The sequence below is a fragment of the Mytilus californianus genome, unplaced genomic scaffold (genome assembly GCF_021869535.1).
Source record: "Mytilus californianus isolate M0D057914Y unplaced genomic scaffold, xbMytCali1.0.p SCAF_6, whole genome shotgun sequence".
NCBI lineage: Eukaryota > Metazoa > Mollusca > Bivalvia > Mytilida > Mytilidae > Mytilus > Mytilus californianus.
Window position 1 is genome coordinate 45,614,526 of NW_026262712.1, and position 24,419 is coordinate 45,638,944.

The 24,419-nt window shown below is 31.7% G+C and overlaps 1 protein-coding gene across 1 annotated transcript; it reads left to right on the forward strand.

Moving 5' to 3' along the window:
- The first annotated feature begins 22,123 nt into the window (after nt 1–22,123).
- Nucleotides 22,124–24,208, forward strand: LOC127706433 (uncharacterized). The gene has a single exon (XM_052211066.1). It carries the CDS (start codon nt 22,136–22,138, stop codon nt 23,414–23,416), a length of 1,281 nt encoding a protein of 426 aa, XP_052067026.1. The 5' UTR covers nt 22,124–22,135; the 3' UTR covers nt 23,417–24,208.
- The last annotated feature ends 211 nt before the right edge of the window (nt 24,209–24,419 follow it).

The window sequence follows — 24,419 nt, forward strand, 5'->3', positions numbered from 1 at the left end:
CCTGAAAAATCAGGGATTCTACATAATCCCTGATTATACAAATTCACTGTAACATATATAAGTTTTTGACATGGTACCTACTCTGTGATAGGACATTCTGGTACTCTGTCATGTAAGAGCAAGCAAAAGACGTAAAACCGAGCTTGTAATCATTGCAATTTTGGAAAAAAAATAACCGTTTCATGTTTTTTATAAATGACAAAATCATCAGAAAACAGTTTATTGTTTCCCCGAATTGCAACGATTGTAAGCTTGATTTTATTTATTTATTACTTTACCAAGTATCAGAATATCCTACAACAGAGTAGTTATCCTGTTGAAAAATTATATACAGCAGAGTCAAAAGTCGGTTACATGAAAATAGTCTTAAAATGTAGTGAACAAATCCACAGAGACTATCAAAGATCTGCTATCAACACATTTCATATAGGTAATAAAACGTAATACAACGAAAGACCATGACTGAAGAGGTTCCTGACTTGTGACAGGAATATGAACATGTTACAGTGTAATTAGTTTTTCTGAAAATGTTATGTCTAAGGGATTAAGGTGGTACCTAACACTACAGGGAGATAACTCTGTAAAAATCAGCTAAACGTTTTAATTACGTTGTATTGTTAAGGAAATATTAAGCTTCTCAATGATCAAAATTAGTGTTTGTCAAACTGCTATATAACCAATGAAATTTTTCTGATAAAGTGGTTGGTTCAAATTTTTTGAAATTTTTATATTTTTGTCAAAGGGTCAAAGTTAACATTTTGTCAAAATTTTATGAAAATTAAACGAGCCAAATTAATATTAGTCAAGGTGTTGGGTACCACCTTAAGAGTTTATCATGTGGTATTGATATTTGTCTATAGTTGAAGACTGTATGTTGACCTGGCTCCTAACAATTGGAACCAGCCAATTCATAAAATGATAAAGAACTGATCCATTTGCTGTATTAAAGTACCTTGTAGAGGTACAAACATATAGGATTAGTTGGGCCTCATATAACTTCAGACAGAAATAATTGTTTGGTCTTTCATTAAACGTTCTTTATCAAAAAAGGGTATTGGTTGAATCTTTATTTGTAAATTATACAAGGACCCTGTAATAAATTTTAATAAAAAAAGAGTTCAAGAAAAACACGAACTATGGAAATTAGGCCAAGGACACTGACTAACATAAACACTTATAACACTAATAAACATACATGTACAACTAGTAATTGAGAAACTGGCTCATTAAAAAAAAACATGATTCAATCATTGAAAAAAGTGATGTCTAGGTCAGTTGATCCAGAACAGTACAGTTCTATAAAGCAAATATAATTAACCATTACTTAGCTCAATTAAAAAAAAATCAGATAAAAATCAGATGAATATTGTGGCACATGAATGTACACATAACAATAAATTTATATCCCAAACAAATTTTTCACTCCCTCAACCTCATTTAAGTGGTTGACATTGTGATATTTGAGCATGTTATGGTCCCTCAATATTGTGAAGATTTATTCTGCTGTTCTATCATGGTCTTTTTGTTTGAATCAATAACTGATCAACCATTGAGAGTTCTTCTTTTAAACAACATCCCTCGTTAAGGATATCAAAGGAAGAGAAACATTTAGTGCAAAGTTTAGAACATTTCGTAATTTGTATATGATTTTTGGGGGCATTCAAAGTATAAAATTTGAGTTATTTTCATATTTTCACTGTTTTGTTTTTGTTTTTATTTCTTATGTAATAAGTGTTCTGGTAAGTTCTGTTGTGCCCTGTGAATTTCCAGTTCTTGAATAGTGCTTTTGGCTCTATTACTTCTAAAACCTAGTATAAAATCAAGAATGCAATTACTATTATTACAATGATATAAAAAAGGTATATATATTAATAAAACAACATGACACAAAATAAACTGTTAACACAGACATATGTCTCTCCTGTATATAATTTGATAGTAAAATGCAAATGTTGAAATAAAAATAGCAATAATGTTACATAAAAATTAAACAAAATACTCAAATTCAATGAACCATGACTGAAGGAACAGGGCCAAATAATTACGAAGATATAATTCATGTCGCAGAGGTCTCGAAAAGTGGCGGTCCTATGGTCCTGACCACCAAAATTTTGCAATAAAAATAAAAGTGAGGACTAGCAGATTTTCTTCAAGGACCACCAGGGAAACAGACATGGGGTCAATTACTTTTGAAAGTAATCAATTACATTCAATTACAATTACAAAGTCTTCAATTAAATTACACATTTCATTTGACTTTTTATTACCAATATTATTAATTACTTTCCAATCACTTGGCAAATGTAATAAATTATTTCAAATACTTTCGAAAGTAATTTTTTATCAAATTTTTGAACTCTTCACTTTCCACTATAGAAATAGGTAAAAGATCCCCAGTTATGAACATTATCAGAGCATTTGTCATTTCTAACTGTTTTGGATCAGACGGTGAATATTTTACATTTTTTTCAAGCATTCTTTAAAAGTTGGTTGATTTTCTTTTTTCTCAGAATTAATGCAGGATGTAAACATCCATGTGTTTTCTTTGAAAATGAAAAAAACCCTTATTCAATATTTTGAAAATATTAAATTGTTTTTTAATTACCTATTCAGCCTATTGAAATTTTATATTTTAATGTATTTCATTGAAAAAAATACAAAAAGAGAGTCCTTATTCTAATATTTTGAAACGATATTTTATTTTGATCACAAGGAATGATTTAGAAAGCCTGACTTTTTTAAAATATATTTTAGTTTTAATCACAATTTATTGATTTAAAAAAATTCTTTCCAAATTTAAATCTAAGATATTAACTATACACAAAATGGAAAGATACATTATGAATTTATTAACTTGTAGATTCTTATATAGTATTACCTTCATATGTGTTACAAAGTATGTATATTTCTATCAGGAGTTACAAGTATTTATTTCTTTCTAATTGGCTTAACACCTGTTGAACATGCAAACATAACTGTTGAAAAAATAGTCATTATATAGTTTATAATAAAACAAATAGCCAGAGATTATATTTACTAATTGACTATGTCCTTTAAAGTTGATTAAGTTAAATCAACGTATAAACAATATTTATCTGAATATACATGCAGGTAACAAGCTAATTAAGGTATAAGACAGTGACTTACTATTGGTTTCTTTTAAACATAAGATGAACGAATGCATGATTTTGAATGACTGTTTCTACAATCTTTTTTTTTCTTCTTTTTTCTTTTTTGTTCACTCAGTACAAAATAAAGAATCCCCCATGGTTGGGTTATTACAGAAAGTTTACTGTGTAGGCTTTGCTTTGTCAGCTAACTACATTTACTACGGTCATGGCTTTTCATAATTTTTTGAGAAAACACAAGATTCAATCTCTCTGATCCAAAATTTCAAATGTAATTGAGTTGTAATAGTCAATTACAGTCAAATTTGGATATGTAATTCATTATTTTCAATTACTTGTAATTGAAAAAAATGCCCATTTCGCATTACATTTAATTACATGAGAAATTGTAATCAATTACGGTCGATAACAATTACATATTTCAATCATCCAATGTCTGCAGGGAAAAAAAGATTTTGAAAACTCTGTATGCCAATGCTAATACAACTGCAAACAAAATATCACTAACATATCATTGAATTGAACAAATCACTTTAACATGTAATCAATTCAAAAGTTTCAAAGTCTTTATACCATGACTGGTGGACTCTGCCAAATGATCTCCATGGAAATGAGATGTGCCAATGCTTACACAAATGCATACCAAATATAATCAACTTATCATAAGTGGTTCCCCATAATGTGACATAATCAAAATCTTAAACATGTAAACTATGCAAAAGTTTCAAGGTAGTAAGACCATGAATAAGGGGGTGGGGCCAATTAATATCCATGGACATGAGATGTGTCAGAGCTTATACAACTGCATACCAAATATCAATGAGTTACCATAAGTGGTTCCCCTTAAACTGACTTAATCACAATCTTAACAAATTTTTAACGCCGCCAGAAACAGCATACCTTAGTCTCATTTTTTGTCTCCGTCAAGGCAAGACAAAAACCCAATATAGTGTGTTCCATCTGTTGATACAAGGATTATTTTTAACTATAGACTCTAAATTTTCTACTGGTATGAGTTAAAATTTAATATGTTTATTATTTTCTATTTCCAGTAAAGCATTATGAAGTAAGGCATGCATACCTTAAGTAAAGGCATAGTGACTATTAACAACACAAAACCAACTAAAGTTTAATTAAGCCATCAAAGACAAACATAAAATAAAACTTTATAAATCTGTTTCATAGAATTTTTTTTCGTCAGTTTAAATCTAGAGCTTTAATTTGACAACAGTCCACTCAGTATGAGACTCCAGATGGTCTTACTGTAGAATTTATGGTCTCAAGAATCTTAAATTCACCAAGTGATGGAGCGTTATAGTTTTCATGGACATATGGTGCAATAATAAATGGGCACACCTTCTTAAATGATCCGCCAATGTTAGACATCTTGTTAATGTTTCAGATACATTCATGAAAAATAAATAAATCAAGTAAATATATAATGAACTTATGTACAATCACATCAGACAGCTTATCCACCCAATGATTGTGTGATTCACATAAATTCGATATATTTTAGTATAAGTCAATTGTGTTGCATGTCTGTGATTTATGTTAACACACTTTTGGCTCCTGGATCTCAATTATTGTCATGTTTACCAATTATGTCTGTTTGTGTTTCTCACCATCATTCCACATTCACGTCGTTGTAGGATACACCATGTAGCAAAATATCTATTTTTGGTAAGGCCTTGGCTCATATCAAGAAATGAGCTGCGTCGGATAGAAATTGACCTTATGAAAGTGCACGTATATATATACATGTATAGACTTTGATTGATTTTTGAATAATCAAATACGAAATAAAAGATGAATGTTGGTCTGTTTTGTAGGGTTCTTATATCAAATCAGTTTTCAAACAGTTAAAGATTTTGCATAGAGATGTTTTCAACAAAAAATAGCTTCAATAGATGTATTAATATTCATTTGCATAAGGTCGATTTCTATCCGACGCAGCTCAAATAATGACAAGTTCAAAAATTAGTCTATTTTGGCAATTTTGGCTTAAAGCAACAAGTTTGATGCCTTAATGCAAATATGAAAGGCAAATTCAAAAATATGAAGATTGATATCTGACAGACTAATGTCCTGTTAACATTTGATGGATGTTATTTGATAGATTCTGAAACTTTTTGATTTTCGAAATTCAAGGTTGGCCTTATCATACCTCCTTCTTTGTCTCATGTCATATTCCGCCATATCCATGTATAGTATTGCACTCAGCGTTTTCTATTAAATCATTAGAAAAACAGATTCTTCCACTTTATCATGTTGAATACAATATTTATCCACTCAGGATAGTTAATTTTTCAAATTTTAACCATCTAGAGTTGATAAAAGTCATTATCAATGGGGTGGTATGGTAGAATTTATATTTATCAAGTTATTACTAACTAGGATTGGTAAGTGGCTATTTTTCTCTGTTTTCATTCTTTTTCTTTGCATGTAACATTTCATGACACTAATAGTATCTAAGATTAAAAATTGCATTTATATCACACCTAATTATGATTTTTATTGTATGAATATATCATTGAATATAAGTTGAGACTACTAGTGTCTTTAAAGTCGTTTTTTTCTCTCGTATTTTTCGAGATATAGATGTTGCTTTTCCGGCCTCGGCAGCGTCAACAATTGTTAAGTTATTTGCTTTCAAAAGTCAGTTTTGATAGGAACTACTTGTGACAGATCAATGATATTTTCTATAAAGTTGCATTACTATCAGTAGATATCAGTTTGACGACCATTTCGAGGCCCTGGTCCATTGACTTGGAATTAAATAAGCAATTTTCAATGTAAAGTTTTCTGCTTATGTTAGTTTGATAGGAACTACTTATGATAGACAATGATATTGTCTATAAAGTTGCATATTACTATCAGTACATCCCAGTTTGTCGACCATTTCAAGGCCCTACCCTGTAGGTCATGGTCCAGCGACTTCTAATAAATTAGCAACTTTTCAAATGTTATTATTATAATGTTGCTGATAAAAGTGGTTTGTTCTTACTAAAGGGATGCAGAATTATATATATAGAGTACGTAAGTAAGTTTATTGTGACTTCGAATTAATTATGAATTTTTAATGTTATGTTTTCTGCATAAATCAATTTGATAGGAACTACTTGTGATAGATTTTCTTTAGATTTGCATTACTATCAGAACATATCAGTTTGATGACTATTTCGAGGCCCTATCCGATCGGTCACGGTCCAGTCACCTTGAATTAATTAGCAAAGTTGTTGTCCATCAGATTGTCTTTTTCTGAAAGTACAATTTCTGTGAAATTATTTTATAACTTTATTCATAAACAAACAGGGGGTTGTTAAAATTTCAAAATAATAAACGATTATTATTTCTGACCTGAATGAATTTCCCTTGGACTTTTAGAAATAGGAACCCCCGATAAATATTATGTTATCTTCCCTGTTTTGCCACTTTAGCCTATTCATATATCATTTAACCGGTTTTCTGTTTTTATATCCATAGATAACTTAATCATGTTGATGATAATTAAAATTCCTATCACTAAGTAAAATATAAAGAATAAAGAAAATTAATTGTTTATTTGCATGCAGGAATATTTGGCCATTGTACTTCGTCTTTGTTTTTAAATTTATATACAACTCTTGTCCTTGACAGAAATCTTTGCACGTCGTACTGACTCTTTTTTCAAATTAAGAAAATAAAATGTATCCAATAGTTCTCACTCCTTTTCCTTTTTTGTAATTTATACATACAATTTGAAAAAAGGTCAAGTACAATCAGCAAATATTCCCAAAGTAGACCAAAGTCATATCAAAATTAAACATTGTCTTACTTTTTATGAAGCATTTATTGAAACATACTTTTTTATTATTATTTGAGTTTCCCCTCGGTCTTTTAACGAAATGCTAGCGATGATGGCAGTACAAACAAATACTTTCATTTTTATATATTTTGTACACAAAAGGACTACAAATATTTAATTCACTACATCATTTCATTCCATGCAGACTTTCAGATCAGTAATTTTGATTTCCATCTCATTCCAATGAAGTTGTATATTTTGTCGTCCAGATTGATTTTAAGGTGGGAAGACTTACACTACCTCTAAAACAATTTGATTGTCAAAGAACATTGAATAGTTCTTGTACAAATATTATACAAAAAAATGGAAATACTATTTTGTAAATTTGTCCATCCAAAAGATGAGATCCTGAAGTTTTCAATTTAAACTGTTCCCAAGTACAAATATTTTAACATTTGAATAAGTTATAGATAACTTTTAGTAATTAAAATGGGAAAGGTGTCAATTATTTTTGTTGCTGAATCTTTACTATATGATATATAATGTAATTTCCAGAAATTATACAAACTTACTTGCATGTTTTATAGTATTAATCTTTTTTAAAATGAAAAAAATCTCGTTTTCAACTCAATTTGTACACCAATTCAAATCTCGTGTTTTAGAATATATCTTTTTTTCATTTTACAAAATAGCGTGTAAACAATATTTTAAAACAATTAGCACTGCCATCATATTTCCTTTTAATTGATTTATTAATAACTGTCATTCATTAAAAATCTTTTTTTATTCAAGTTGACAACTTGACCTTCCCCTACCCTCTTACAATGATTGCTTTCCAAAAAACAAAATTCTGAACGATTTAATTGTGAAAATTTTAAGAAATGTTAGATCAAATTAACTGTTTATATAAGAATGTTCGACCGAGGTTATGGCCGACAACACGTGCTGCTATCAAATGTTTACACATTTGGTAAATTTACCACATGTGATTGGTCAATCTACTGATGATTGATAGGTCAGTGGAAAGGTGTATACACACTACAAACAAGTAAAAGTCTGAAATGGCCTATATCTGTACTCGACTGTACTGATTTTTACTCGAACAGTCTGAATTGGTCTGAATTTTTCTTCATATTACTCGACCCAGTCTTAACCATACTCGACTGTACTGATTTGTACTTGACCCTTATCTTTGCTATTGAAAATAGTCTCAACTATTATTCGACCAGTCTGAAACAGTCTTAACCCGTTCTCGACCTGTACTCGACCAATACTTGACCAGCTCTTGACCTATTTTTTCAGTCTGAACCGTACTCGACCAAAGGTCTGAACAATACTCGACCAGTCTGAACCATACTTGACCAAACAACCTCTACTTTTTATAATTTTGATTGTTAAAATAACTTTTTTAACTGACATGACAACAGCCACAATAAAATAAAGATATATATAAAAACAGATTTTTACATCCTTACATGATTCTCTTATATTTATAAAATCGAGATAGTTAAATCATCTACATTTTAAAGTCTGAGTTTTGCTAAATAAAAAGACTTTCTTTTACCTGAAAACCACACCTTTACTGCAGGTAATAAAACCTTATTAAGGTTCTTTTTGTTTGGTGTTGTTTTTTTTTAAACAAAACTTGATTTTCCTAAATTTCTTAATAAAAACTGCTCAGGTTTAAAGAATTAAAGAGGGGTAAATTATAAAGTAATACATCCTGCTCGGGGCACACTGATTAAAAAGATCACACCTGGCCAGAGAGTAATAAATTTTAAATATCATCCATTGAAAATTACAACATCCCGTAAAACTAAAATAACAAGGCCTTTTGAATTCACTAAATAAGAAATACACGAGTTTCAGAAAAATAGGGGTTTATTTTTACCTGTAAAACACACCTGTTCTAAGGTAATTAAACCTTATTAAAGTGCTTCTTGTATGCCATGTCTTTAAATTTGACAAAACGTATTTGAATTTAATTAAAATAAATTTCTACCAAAACTTTAGAATGCATTTCCTTTCTTAAAAGGTTATCAAGGATTGCTATGAAAGTTATATTATTATTATTATTATATTAAATTCTTGGTTTTACAGAACAAAGGTGTCAATTTTAACATTTATTACTATTTTATATATATTTTGATAAATAAAAACTTGAATAACATTTAAGATATTTGAATAATGGTTGAAAGTTCAAGTATTTTTGATGTACATAAAGCAATGTGAACATGATATCATGTATATAAAAAAACATTTAACGAAAACTTAATTTATTACATGATATTTTTTTAATTCAAACAGAAATTTGATTACCTTGTTTTATTTCAATTTTAAATGTGATATACATTGTATATGTATATATATACCACTGGGTCGATGCCACTGCTGGTGGACGTTTCGTCCCCGAGGGTATCACCAGCCCAGTAGTCAGCACTTCGGTTTTGACATGAATATCAATTATATGGTCATTTTTATAAATTTCCTGTTACAAAACTTTGAATATTTCGAAAAACTAAGGATTTTCTTATCCGAGGAATAGATTACCGTAGCCGTATTTGGCACAACTTTTTGGAATTTTGGGTCCTCAATGCTCTTCAACTTTGTACTTGTTTGGCTTTATAACTATTTTGATCTGAGCGTCACTGATGAGTCTTATGTAGACGAAACGCGCGTCTGGCGTATTAAATTATAATCCTGGTACCTTTGATAACTATTTACACCACTGGGTCGATGCCACTGCTGGTGGACGTTTCGTCCCCGAGGGTATCACCAGCCCAGTAGTCAGCACTTCGGTGTTGACATGAATATCAATTATTTGGTCATTTTTATAAATTTCCTGTTACAAAACTTTGAATATTTCGAAAAACTAAGGATTTTCTTATCCGAGGAATAGATTACCGTAGCCGTATTTGGCACAACTTTTTGGAATTTTGGGTCCTCAATGCTCTTCAACTTTGTACTTGTTTGGCTTTATAACTATTTTGATCTGAGCGTCACTGATGAGTCTTATGTAGATGAAACGCGCGTCTGGCGTATTAAATCATAATCCTGGTACCTTTGATAACTATATATATATATATAACAGTTCCTAAATTGATGAAATACAATAGATAGATACAAAAAATAGGTCTAGGTTGGTTAAGACTTGGTCGAGTATGGTTCAGACTAGGCCGAGCATGGTTCAGACTTGGTCGAGAATGGTTAAGACTATGTCGAGTATGGAAAATGGTTAAGTACTGGTCGAGTAAATGTCGAGTACAAGTTCAGACTGTTAAGTATGATTCAGACTACAGTCGAGTAATATCAAGTAAATTTCAGACCAGAGCATTTTTGGGGGGCATATTATGACCTCATTACTATCCATTGAATTGCAGTAGTATAAAAGACGACCACAATATGTAAGGTGTTGTTAGTCCACTCTGATACACTAACATTATCCTTTCGTGATACCACTATATTACTGGGTTCAAATGAATGATTCTGAGAATTAATGTGAGTGTGGCCACTATAAATGTAACTGACAATTCCTTTCTCCTGGACAATAACTCTTGGTATATAGTCTTCTGTAATCTTGTCAATTATGAAAATTTTCCCATTGCTTGTAGTTGTAATAATTATTGGATATATTAATAATGATTCATTATTTTTGTCAAATTCATACAGGGCTTGCAGTTTCCCTCCATATCCATCACCATGACAACACACCCACCTGGTAAGGAATAGTTTATTGTTAACTTCTTTGCGGCTCCTACTATAAGTGTGTTGTCTTTATTGCTATGAATTGGAAAAGAAATGTATGGTTTAAAATTATATTTCAAAGTTGTTAAAGAGAGGCGAAAGATATCAAAGTGACTTTCAAAGTCGAAAATAAAATGACAACGCCATGGCTAAAAAAGAAAAAGACAAACAACAGTTACACAAAACATAACATAGAAAACTAAAGACTGAGCATCACGAACCCAACCAACATTTGGGTGTGATCTCAGGTGCCCCGGAACGGTAAGCATATCCTGCTCCATATGTGGCACCCGTCGTGTTGCTCATGTAAGTACTAACCCGGTGATAAGTCTAATTCGGTAGATCACTTTCGGGGAAGGGAGGACTTGTTTCTTATTTCTTTCAGAATCTTCATATTTGAAGTTTGATTAGAAATAAGGAGGTCACTACTTTTAGTCAGTGCTTTACAATAAGCATAATTCTTAACTTCTGATAGTACTTTAATAGTACTGTAAAGTTGTAAAGTACAGTTATTCCACCAAAGGAGTAATGTATCCAGAAATTAGTTTCAGAATATTATAATATTGCTGTAGTTCGAGATAGTTCTGTAGTGTAATAATTAATTGCTTTCTTTCTAATTATTTTGTCTTTATAAATCTTTCTTTGAATTGATCCATAATGTTTGAAGGATTTAGCCAGGAACTTCGACAGTTGACTGTAATTGAGATTAATTTTAAACATTCCCTTTAAACAATTAAGTGATGTAGAATCTTCAAAGAATGTTGATGCATTCTTACTAATGCTCATACCATCTTATAGCCTAATATCCTAAAAATGTTTTGCTAAGCTGTAATCATTGTTTTCATTGTGATCTTCCGTATAGTGAGTACGTGCTGCCTACTTGATTTGTTGTTTTTTTATAGAATATTTATTATTGTTCTTTCTACCTTCAACTGTTCTGTTTCTTTGATAAACAGGTTATTATTTAAAATTGAATTTTTTTTAATTATGGTATTTCTCATAATTACATGTGCTTGCCATTTTTAATAAAAAGTATACATCAAGTCTGTTCCTGCTGTACCATCATTGTTGTCTCATTTTTTCATATGTTTATCTATCGACTTTCGTCGCAGGCGAAACAAAAATTAATAACTTTTACAAACTCGAGTTTGTAAAAGTTATTAGTTTTTGTTTCGCCTGCGACGAAAGTCGTACAATACGAGACATAGGCATAACTATCCGGCGGCGACGGCTTTGGCGGTGGCGGCGTAAACTATTTGTTTAAAGCCTTATATTTCAGAATGAAGAAAACCTGGATTCTCCATACCTTGTATACAGATACCTTATGTTACGAAGTTTCCGTCTGTCATATGTCCATTGTTCTTGACCTCACTTTCATGGTTCAGTGACTGCTTAAAAAAATTACAGTTTTTTTGTCAAGTGAAATATTCACTTATTATGAGTAATAGGATAACTTTATTTGGTATATGGGTTCATTGCAAAGTCTACATGTCCGTCAAGTAGGGTTCACCTGACCTCGATCTAATTTCATAGATCAGTGATTAATGTTAAAGTTACGTGGTCAAGTCCGTATATCAGAACCTATAAGCATTAGGTCATCTATATTTTGTGTGTGCGATAATTGTAAGGTGTACATGTCCGACTGACAGGTTTCATCTGACCTTGACCTCAATTTTATGGTTCATTGGACAATATTATGGTTTTGTGGTTTGGTCTATTTCTCAGATACTATAAGCAATGAGGCCACTTTATTTGGTGTACGGAATGATTGTTAGGTGTACAGGTTTCATCTGACCGTGACCTTATTTTCATTGTTCATTGGTCATTGATAAGTTTTCATAATTTTGTCAGTTTATCAATAGTTCAACTTATTTAAAATATGTAATGATTGTAAGGTGTACATGTCTGTCTGGCAGAGCGCATATGACATTGACCTCATTTTCGATGTTCTTTGTCAGTGTTAAGATTTTGTGGCTTGATCTGTTTCTCGGGTACTATTAGCGATAGGACCACTATATTTGGTGTATGGAATTATTATAAGATGTACATGTCTGTCTGGCATGGTTCATTTGACCGTGAACTCATATTTATAGAATTTATATATATATATATATATATATATATGATAATGTTTAGTTTATGTGATACTTATAGTTAAATCTTCATATTACAGACTCTCAACATAAATTCAATGATAAATGGAACAGGCGAGACATTTTAGCGTGTACACTCTTCAAGTGTTTTTGTTATTTTTGGTTTTTATTTGATTTGCACAGCACAGATCATTCGAATGTGAAAGTTCAGAACATTCTATTAAAAAAATGCTGTGCACCACAAAGATTATCTTTAATTAGGGAAAGGTTGTGCGTGGCATAGAACATTCTACTTTTTAAAATTTCGTTATGTTGCGTTTTCAACGTAATCGTAGCCAGTATAAAAAAACAAATGAGATAAAATCATTATGGAAAGTGATGAGTGTCGCACAGATCATGCTAATGAAAAAAGTAAAATAAAAAAAAAATAGCGAACTTCAAAGAAAATTCAAATAGAAAAGTCCCTTATCGAATGGCAAAATCAAAACCTCAAACACATCAAACGAATGGAAAACAACTGTCATATCTCTGACTTGGGACAGGCATTTCCTTATGTAGAAAATTGTGGATTAAATCTGGTTTTATAGCTAGCTAAACCTTTCACTTGTATGAAAGTCGCATAAAATTCCATTATATTGACAACAATGCGTAAACAAAACACAAATGCTATTTCCAACAGAGATCATTTCCTAATATGGAAAGTATTGTGTACAAAATTCTATTGTGCTGCACAGAATATTCAATTAAAAAAGACGCACAAATCATTTTGTAATGGAAGGTGTTGTGCACAGTACGATCATTCTATTGAAAAAATGGTATGCAAAACAAAGATCATTTTCTACAATATAGAATGTGTTATGAGTCCAACAGAAATTGAAAAAAAATCTTGTTCTATTATACAGAGTGTTGTGCAGCGCACAGAACATTTTATTGCAAAAATGCAGTGCTAAACAATGATCATTTTTATAATAGATAGTGTTGTACGCCGAACAGAACATCATCGAAGAAAATAAAACAAAGATCAATTTTTATAATGGAAAGCGTTGTGTGCTGCACAGGACATTCTATAGCGAAAATGTTTCGTGTGCCACGTATATCATTTCATTTAAAAAAAAAATGTGCTCCTAACAGATAATTCTGCTGTGAAAATGCTTAATATATAAGTTGAATACTCTGGATTTCAAATAGATTTGAATGTAAATGTTGAATACTGAACACCGAACAAAAATTAAGGTTGTAGCAGGATCGTTTTTGTTTTTTGCCATAAGCAAGATTGAAGCTGGAATCAATTTAGGAATATTGCAGAACATTTAGTTGTAAGTGTTAATCAATTTTTGTCAACACTTTCATTTGAAATCTTACCTGTGTATTTTGCTTATTCCATCAAACAGGGGATAAATGGAATTTCCATTTTCTTTTCTTTCATTTGATATGCTATTAGCAAGCTGTATATTTAACTATTCTTTGTCTTTAATGCTATGACAAATCTTTTGCGTCAGCACCCAATATGTTGCCTGTGACTCATACCCGGAGGGCGAATGGTTTGTTTTTCATGAATCTACGCTTATCCATTGTATCTATAACTTAAACTATTGTGTTAATTTCTTTTCAAAATTAAAGCCTTTTCTTAATTAGAAGGTATTGTAAGTGAGTTTAAATAACCATGTTATCGTGTCCAACGATGCATTGATAAATTTCAGATCACAATTAATTGGTTAACAAAATACCAATATAACACTTCTACCTTTAAAGATCTTTATATTACCAGGCATATGAATATTATCTGATTATACAAAATAAGACATATTCGAAATTATTTCTAATAAAATTGAAAATGGAAATGGGGAACGTGTCAAAGAGACAACAACCCGACAAAAAAGCATATATAAAGTATATATAATAATGTATGTTATCGAAATTTTTCTAGCACTCTAGGCACATCACGATTTTCTCGCATAGGAATTTGCGAACAAACCTTTGTAAAATTATGTAGTAAAACAGATGAATTCATACTATATTTATTAAAGAAAAATTGACAAATAGAATGTAATCATTTTTGTTTCAAACATGTGAAATAGCCAATAATAATAAAAACAAACCCGGTAAAACTCGCTATTATTATAAAAATATCCACTGTAACATGCAAAATTAGAATAAAACCAGGATAACTTCAGAATTGGAACAACAGAGAGAATACAGGGATTCGAACCTAAACTTACAAATCCCTATCTTTAACTCATTGATTTTAACCATGCTAACCTCGCGGCTACCAACTCATACTTTACGACTGCCTATTGTGTCTATATAAAGGTACAAGCCCTGTGTGTCCGATGAACCGATGTATATCAGATGTTCATTTAAATATATAAAATAGACATCTATAGTGTAACCCATTGGTAGCCGAGAGGTTTCGTCGATGTGTTGATGTCAGTCACACATAACATATTTCAAGGAAGGGTTCGATTCCCAGTGAAGGCATATAAAAATTACAAAAATTAAAGGTAAGTTTTTAAATTAATTCCATTAGTGAACAGAAATCAGTAGATTAGCCAATTCAAACTTTATGAAATTAGTCACACAAAGGAAACAATTGAATATAGTTTGGTGAGTCAATTTCAGCGGCAGATTTAGGAAGCGTTGATTCTAGAAAAAGAATCCACGGTAAATGAATAGGCTGACGTCACCACAATGGTTTAATGTATTTTATCCTCCGTATACCTGTTTGTAAAGATGCTAAAGAACAATTGTATGAAATATTTCATCGCCGAAAATTTTTATATACAATATAAAAATAAGGAGATGTGGTATGACTGCCAACGAGACAATAATTCACCAAAGTTCAAATGAAGTGGATGTAAGCAATTATAGGCGTCATCAAAAAGTGAGAAAAACTCATACCGTAAAGTCGACTTTAAAAGGCTCCGACATGAAAAATATGAAACAATTCAATTTAGAAAACTAACTGCCTAGCTAATTTAAAACAAAACAATTAATGAAAAAAAATATGACAGACATGAACCAATGACAACCACTGAGCTACAGGCTCCTGACTTGGGATAGGCACATATAAGTTATGTGGCAGTGTTAAACATATTTGAAGGCGCCAACCCTTCCCTAACCTGGGACAGTGGTGTAACAGTACAGCATAATAACAAACTTTAAAAATCAGTTGAAAATGGCTTAACTCATCAGATCGATACTAAGCAGAAAAACATCTAACAAAAACACAGACCGGACATGGAAGTTCATTTAGATATCCCTAAAAAACGAAAAAAGACATAAAGTACAGATCTGAGAGTACTCACAGTTACTGACAGCTCGTTCAAAGCCAATAACAACTAATAAAAGAATCACGTATCTAAGACTAAAATATCAATCAGTACACATCCAACATCCAATGGGTTAAGTCAGAGAAAAAACATGACCTTGAGCAATGCCAAAAAAATAGGTATCGAAAAATTGTAGCATTGTGAATGTTTATATGTGTATAGCAATAATATTTAGTATTGTTTTGATTTATTGATTACAAAATCATTAATTATACCAATAAAGCAAATTCAAAGATCTAATTACAGTGTTGAAATTGTAACCTTTTAGAATAAGTTTATTTAAAGGATTGATTACTTTACCCAGATCGTATCTAAATTGCCAAGCTCGGTTAACAAATCAACGTCGAAATTAGGATGTACTATTCCGTTTGAAATACGTTTTCTACAGGTACAGCCAAACGTTCAAACCAAATCTTTGTATCTATGGACGAATTTAGTAAATGTTTTAAGTTATTTGTGATAACGAAATCCCCGACTTAATGATTTATCAGTAATACATAGATTACGCTCATTGAAATCGAAAACGTCACTACAGACACGGGCATAGCGAACGAATTGGGATATATAAACACCGTAAGACGGTGTCAAAGGAACATCACCGTCCAAAAAAGGAAAATTAACAATAGGGAAAGAAAAATCGTCACTTTTGTTATACAGTTTTGTGTAGATTTTCTCGTGTAAAACTGAAATATCTAAATCTAGGAAAGGACAGTTATTGCTGTTGATATTTGATTTATTTAAAGTAAGTTCCTTTGGGTAAAATTCGGCAGTATATAATAGAGAAACATGATTATTTAACTAAACAATATCATCAAGATAACGGTAAGTGTTGTTGGATTCATCAATTAAATTGAATTAAGACGGGTCTTTACTGTCTTCACATAAGCTGTGATCCATAACAATACAGGAACATGTCTGCTATCAAAGGGGAATATTTGGTACCCATGGGAATACCTACAACCTGTCGATAAACTTTATTATCGAAACGTACATAAATGTTGTCAAAGAGAAAATTTACAGCATTAATCGTCTCATCGCATCCCTAGTAAGTATATCCAGCATATTAATCTTTCTCATAAGAGAAAAAGGTTTTATATGAGTTGCAGCAAAAAAAAATGCAATCAAATTTATCAACCGACCATTTCATTTAATAGGGAAAATTTTGTTTGATAAGATTGTGTGGAAGTGTGGTATAAAGAGGGAAAAATCAATCTGTCAACCGAATCAAAAGGACTATCAAAAGCACGTAATTTATCTAAAACATCCAAAGATTTTTTTAACTCTAAAAATAGTTTATTCAACTGTTTTCATATGTTTTATTACAAAAGTTAATGATAAGTTCTTTGATAGTAGTTAAATAGTTAAAAGCACTGAAAAATTAGCAGTAGAACACTTACTAGAGGTCGAGATGAAACGATATTTTACGTGTTTTGTGTAGTTTAGGTAACCAATACATAGTGGGGACCTTCAAATGTTGAGAGGAGGCCTTAATCTGAGCTATTGTAGTGACATGATTATTTACTATTTGGCTCTCTGTGGAACTTACAGCTTTGCATGTAGTTAAATGTATAATTGCATTCTTTAGGACTTCGAATCTGTGTAGTATTTACGTCACACCACCACTGAAACATTGTTGGCTGTTTTTTTTTTGTGGCAGGTACAAACACAAAACGCTTTGCAAGGACTTGAATTTTGTTTTTAATCCTAGAAATGAGATATGCGAATATCAACAATATTCAGATTTCTCCAGTTTACACCAATTATTACAATACGATGAAAGAGCATCATTTTGACCTGACGACACTCTTTCCAATTTATTTTCGACGGTGGACGATATTGTAGTGCTTCTTTCAGAATGTTGAACGATATTTCACAGTATCATGTTGAAGGAGCATTATTTCTATACTGACGTCTGATGTTAGTGACGTATAATTTAAAATTAAACTTCTACTGGTTTATAGGTGGCTCCATGCTATCAAAATATGGTAGTATAAAGTTTTGAACAGTAAAGTCATTAAAATTGCTAGACAAATTAATAAAAATCAATACCTCTATTAATGTATGTTATTTTGAGAAAATACTTTTTATGATCTTCATGTTTGTCAATTCGATTGAACAGTCTATGGTGACAAACAGCTGTAGTAATACGTGTACACTCATATTTTAAACTGAAAAACGATATTGTATCACACTCTTTTTTTCTAATTGGCATTTGACCCAGTTTGCATTATGATTGATGTATCCGATTGTTTTTAAATATAGATAAAAGATCATCAAGTGTAAAATTTGAACGATCTATATTTCGTTGATTGCGGTTGATGCCATTGCCATGAGACCCATGATGGTGTTGTCTTTTATCAGCAATAGTCACGATATCATTAGAGGAAGTTTTAGATATATGTTCCCTATATATGATATTTTTGACAATTTATGGACTGTAAATTGCAATGTTTGGCGGCAAAAACCGCATATGGTATTTACCTGTGGTATTTACCGGTATTTACCCCCCTTGTATATACTCCTCAAGTGATCAATACTATAGTGTTATTTACTGGCTATTTCTGTATTGGCCCGGTTAAATAATTGTGAATACCTGTATTGGCCCTGAGACTCGAAGAATCGAGGCCCAATGCAGCTAACATGGGATTCGTATATTTTACACTGGATAAAAAAAAAAACACCGATATAATGCCTGTCCTTGCTATAAAAATTTCCAACAATCATATGGCTTGCATGGATTATTTCTTAATTTTGTTACAGTAAATACCAATGTTGGTACCTATTATTCTATTTTAACATTCCCATATTATGATATAATGTTTATATATTGTTCAATTTTAAAATTCCCATATTACTGATTTACTGTCTAAATATATTATTCAACTATATCCCGTTCTCTTCTCTGATGTGAGACTTCTTACCTGATTTGACAGTGGACAACACGACGGTGTCTTTCAAGAATCTAGAACTGCTTATCTTCCCGGATCACCTACCTGAGTTTACCCGTGGTTTTAGTGGGATTCTTATTGTCTGACCTTTTTAGTTGTCAATGTTTGTTGTAATTTATTGTTTGTCTTTGTCTCTTTTTTTTTTTTTTTTGGCCAAGATGTTGTCTTATTTTTTTACTTGTCTTATTATTGACACTGTCATATGTTTCTTTTTATTCTTTTTAAAAATATTGATCAATCTTAAAATTCCCATATTACTGATGTAATGTTTAAATATACTGTTCAATTTTTAAATTCCCATATTACTGATAAAATGTTACGATAGAGCTTCCGTCAAGAACCTACCTAGCTCCTGGTCGTAACTAAATCCCGTTCTCTTCTCTGATGTGAGAGTTCTTAACTGACCTGACAGTGGACAACACGACGGTGTCCTTCAAGAAACAATAATTGCTTATCTTCCTGAAGCACATGAGTTTATCCCTGTTTTTAGTGGGAATCTTATTGTCTTACCTTTCTAGTTTTCATTGTGTTTGTTGCAATTTCTGTTTTGTCCTTATCCCTCTTTTTTATTCTTTGAAGGTAGTGGTCATAACGTACCGTTGTTCTGTACTATAATAAATTGCATGCATTTTTGACACACATCAGATTGCATGCAAGGTATTGACTATTCCTTTTATATAATAATACTTTATTCAAAAGCAATTTAGCTTATAAAATATCCATTTCTAAATTTTAAATATTCAATGCATCAGTGCAATATTAGTTACAATCATTATACCATAAGCATATATGACGGAGAATGGTTATAACCAAATGCTAAATAAGGAATACAACTATATATTACGGATTTTTTCATTCATATTACAATTGTGAACAAGCATGTACCTGACTTATTAACTTCTTTCATGTTATGGACTGAAAACAACTCTATAAGTTTAAAAGTTGATGGTTTTGGCCAATAATTTTTTTTAATATATTGTTTTCTTAGATCACTATATCTATAACAGTCTAAAAACTAAAAAAATGGTAGTTATCTTCAATAATAGGGTTATTGCACATAGTATATAACCTATTTTCTCTATCTACATTTTGTAATATCTGCCTGTCTCTATATTGAAACTATGGACAGAAATACGGTATTTGCATACATAAGTTGTATATATTTGATAAACAGGTTTATCTAAATAAAATTGCAATATATCTGTTTCATATATATATAAATATCAAATGCGTTTTGTTAAAATATACTTTTTCACTTTTTTGGTCTTTAGAAAATGTTGTTTGTGCTGTATTTAGACCCCTCTACCAAGAAATTTGTTTTGCATGCACACGTATAAAAATTGCGGTTTTGAAATCATAGGTTTGAACGTTGTTTTCAATTTAGACTTGCATATATATATCTATATATCTTTAAAGTATACATTTAGATGGATTGTTAAAATACGCATTAACAGTAACAAACGTATCTTTCATACTTTGTTTTAGCTCATGTATAAATATATCAAGATTATTTTTTTACTTGTCTTATTTTTGACACTGCCATAGGTTTCTTTTTATTGTTTTTTTAAAACATTGATCAATCTTAAAATTCCCATATTACTAATAAAATTGAGAATGGAAAAGGGGAATGTGTCAAAGAGACAACAACCCGACCAAAGAGCAGAAAACAGCCCAAGACCACCAATGGGTCTTCAATACAGCAAGAAAATCCCGCAACCGGAGGCGGGCTTCAGCTGGCCCCTAAACAAAAATATGTACTAGTTCAGTACAAATGGACATCACACTAAACTCCAAAACATATAAATGAACTAAAATTTAAAAAACATACAAGACTAATAAAGGCCAGAGGCTCCTGACTTAGAACAGGCGCAAAAATGCGGCGGAGTTAAACATGTTTTGTGAGATCTCAACCCTCCCATTATACCTCTAGCCAATATAGAATAAACAAACACACATCAATACGCACAGTGAAATTCAGTTAAAAAGAAGTCCGAGTCCGATGTCATCATAGGTAACAGAAGAAACTAAGCAAAATGACAATGGTACATAAATTAACAAAGGACTACTCGCAGTTACAGACATGCCAGCTCCAGACCTCAATTAAACTGATTGAAAGATTGTCTTAATCATATGAAAATCAAGCACAATCCTTCCCGTTAGGGGGTTTAGTATCATACCATCATAAAATATATGAGATGAACATAACCCGTATCATGCCAACAACTGGTTTAAGAATAAATGTGTTTATTTCCGATGCAACGACCCTATGAGTGAATCAATTTTATATCCAAAATATGCCATCTTTACTGACCTGAATACAGTATCGTAACTATATCCCTAGTGAATAAGTCTGTTTAAAGGTTTGGTTAGCTTTTGAGGTGAATGACGACATGTTTGTGCTTTGTATAGAATATTGCCATAAAAGATATAATGTTTAAATATACTGTTCAGTTTTTTTAAATTCCCATATTATTGATGTAATGTTACGATAGAGCTTGCATCCAGTATCGTAATTTTCTGCATAGAGGATTGCTGCCGACACAACAACTATTTGATTATGCGCACATGCATGTTACTGCCAGATTAAAGAAATCATCCCGAAAGTTGTGTGGTCGCTATGCCTGAGTTGATTGACCATAACGGAGTGTCTGTTTCATAGAAGGTAAAGGACCTACCCCTTGTCGTAACTATATCCCGTTCTCTTCGTGAGAGTTCTTAACTGACATGACAGTGGACAACACGACGGGTGTCTTTCAAGAAACAATATCTTCATATCTTCCTGAAGCACCTGAGTTTACCCCTGGTTTTAGGGGGATTCTTATTGTTTTACCTTTCTAGTTTTCAAAGTGTTTGTTGTAATTTCTAGTCTTTTCTTTTTATTTTGGCGACGATGTTGTCTGCTTTTTTGACTAGTCGAATTATTTACACTGCCCTAGGTATCTTCATACTTTATAAAAGCGTTTTACTGACATAAATTAAGTTTGCACATATTGTTCAATTTAAAATTACCATTTCACTGATATAATGATATCAGTGCAATGTTAAACATATACATGTTGAAGTAATTCATTGAAATATTTCACTTTCAGAATTTTGGCAAAAGAGAATGTCTGTAGAAAATTTTGTACTCGACTTACATGAAAATAAATGTCCGTTTGGGATTCGGGATGAAAATGAGATAGAGGATATAGAATCGGCTATCAAGGATGCCATCAAGAACATTTGCGAGTATTTGGCTTCAAAAGATCCCCAGCTATTAATGTCGGATTTACTTCCAACAGGAGGATACTATGAAGAAACAAAAATAGAAAATCCAAATGAATTCGATTATATGGTTGTTTGTGATATTGTTTCTCTTGAAACGGAATTCAAAATGACGAATAGCTGTCCTGGATGTGTAACCCTTTCACCCCACCACAGAGATCGTTGGGAAGAATTTTGTTCAGGTGAAACGTTTTGTTGTTCACCAACAAAACACTTAAATGGCCCAGAGGAAATTACTTCGTTTAACAATTACTTCGAATTTGTCCAGAATTGTGCATATGAGGAAGTTGAAAAATGTATATCGAAGACAACTGGAAATTTGTATTTAGTTGGAGCTGGTTGGAAATGTCTTTCTGTCTCGTGGGATAGTTTCTCGAATGAAACTTTGAAAAATAATCCGGATTTCGGCTTGATTGACGTAGATATGATGCCATGCATAAGAATTCCAGAAGATAAAATGAACGAAATCCTAAAGGAAGTTCCACCTGTTTTGCACAAGTATGTCAGGAACGATGGTTGCCATATTGTTCCGAAAAACTGTGGCATATATTCTGAACATTTTTGCTGTCAACTTTCGTTTACTAGATCTGAATTATTTATGATTCGTGAAATGAGTCAACATCACATTAAGTGTTATAAAATTTTAAAGGTTATTGGTAAAACGTTGTCTGCATTGTGTTTTGACTCCTATGCAATCAAAACGTCTATTTTACACCACTGCTATTTCGAAGGCTGTACCGAAAATGAGTGCATTCATTCGTGCATTTTGAAGGTACTTGAATATTTAAAAGAAACCTCAGGAAACAAGTTTTTACCGAATATTTGTCTTCCCAGTAAAAACGTATGGGAACATTCAATGGTTGGAACTGATGCTGAAATTGCTCGGTTTTACAAGGCACAGGCAGGATTAGCTGATCTAGTCATTGGAATACTTATGCATATATCAGAGATTAACATACAGGAGTACAGTTTGCAGTCATGTTTAAATATTTTCGAAAAGTTGAAAAAGTATTTGGGAAAACTGACCGATGGCGATATAGTATTTGCGCAAGTCGAGAAAAAGATGAGAACGTTCTTAAAAAAGAGAAAAGGTACTGGCCATAACCGTTGTTCTGTACTATAATAGATTTGCTTTTTGACACACATCAGATTGCATGTGCATGCAAAATATCACTCTTGCAAAACATTTGGATGCCTTTGTTCTGTACTGACTGTATATTAGATGATATACCTTTTGAAATACCAGTATACAGGAAACTTTAAGAAACCCCTGTTTACTTGTTTGACAGCTTGTCGGGAGCTATTTTGAGCTTTGTCATCACTTTGCATCGTTAATTTTTTTTATATTTTAACATTCATTTTTTAAAGAGTTGCCAATTTTGATCCAAATTTAACCTGAGTGGGTTTTGTGTTCTTTGAAAAAAACATCTGGTAGCCACGAAAACCGCCGATACGAAATGTAGAAGGAGGTAGAAACAACTTTCCCTGTTAATTGATCATTAGGAGGGCAATTTTTTAAACATGGCTGAAATCGTAATCAATGCTTAAAATATGTGGCCAGAATCCGGACAATAAATTTTCTCTTTCGTAAAGTAAATTAAGCACGAAAAACGCTTATAACGCACTTTCAGCTATTTGAACCAGACATCGCCCTAGAAGGACATTTACAACCACAATAAAGTGAGGGTTCTAAAGACTTCTAGTCTCAACTAAGGGACAACATCAAAAGTTCAATGTAGGATAAAAACTTAATTCACATAGTTTTTTCACTGACCCCCCCCCCCCCCCTCTTAACTTAATTTGAGAAAAATTGATTGACCAATATAGGCATATGCTATCAGAGTATACTTTTTGTATCATGAGTCCTGCTTTTTCTCAACAATGTATGTGTTGTTCTGTATATTGACTTGGGCATCACTTACCGGTAAATCAATATTTTTCAATCCGAAAATCAATGTCGAATAAACAAAACTTGCAGCGATTTTGTTGTAATAAATTGTGAAACTTTTAAGACATGGTAAAAATTTTGGATAGGAAGCAATTTAAATAAAAGCAAAATATTTTCACAAAAAAGATTCAAATGGAATAGGATTAAACAGAGTGATTGATTTTGATGAAAATAAGGT

Coding starts and splice junctions, on each gene's coding strand:
- LOC127706433 (XM_052211066.1), top strand. CDS start 22,136: ATGTCTGTAGAAAATTTTGTACTCGACTTACATGAAAATAAATGTCCG.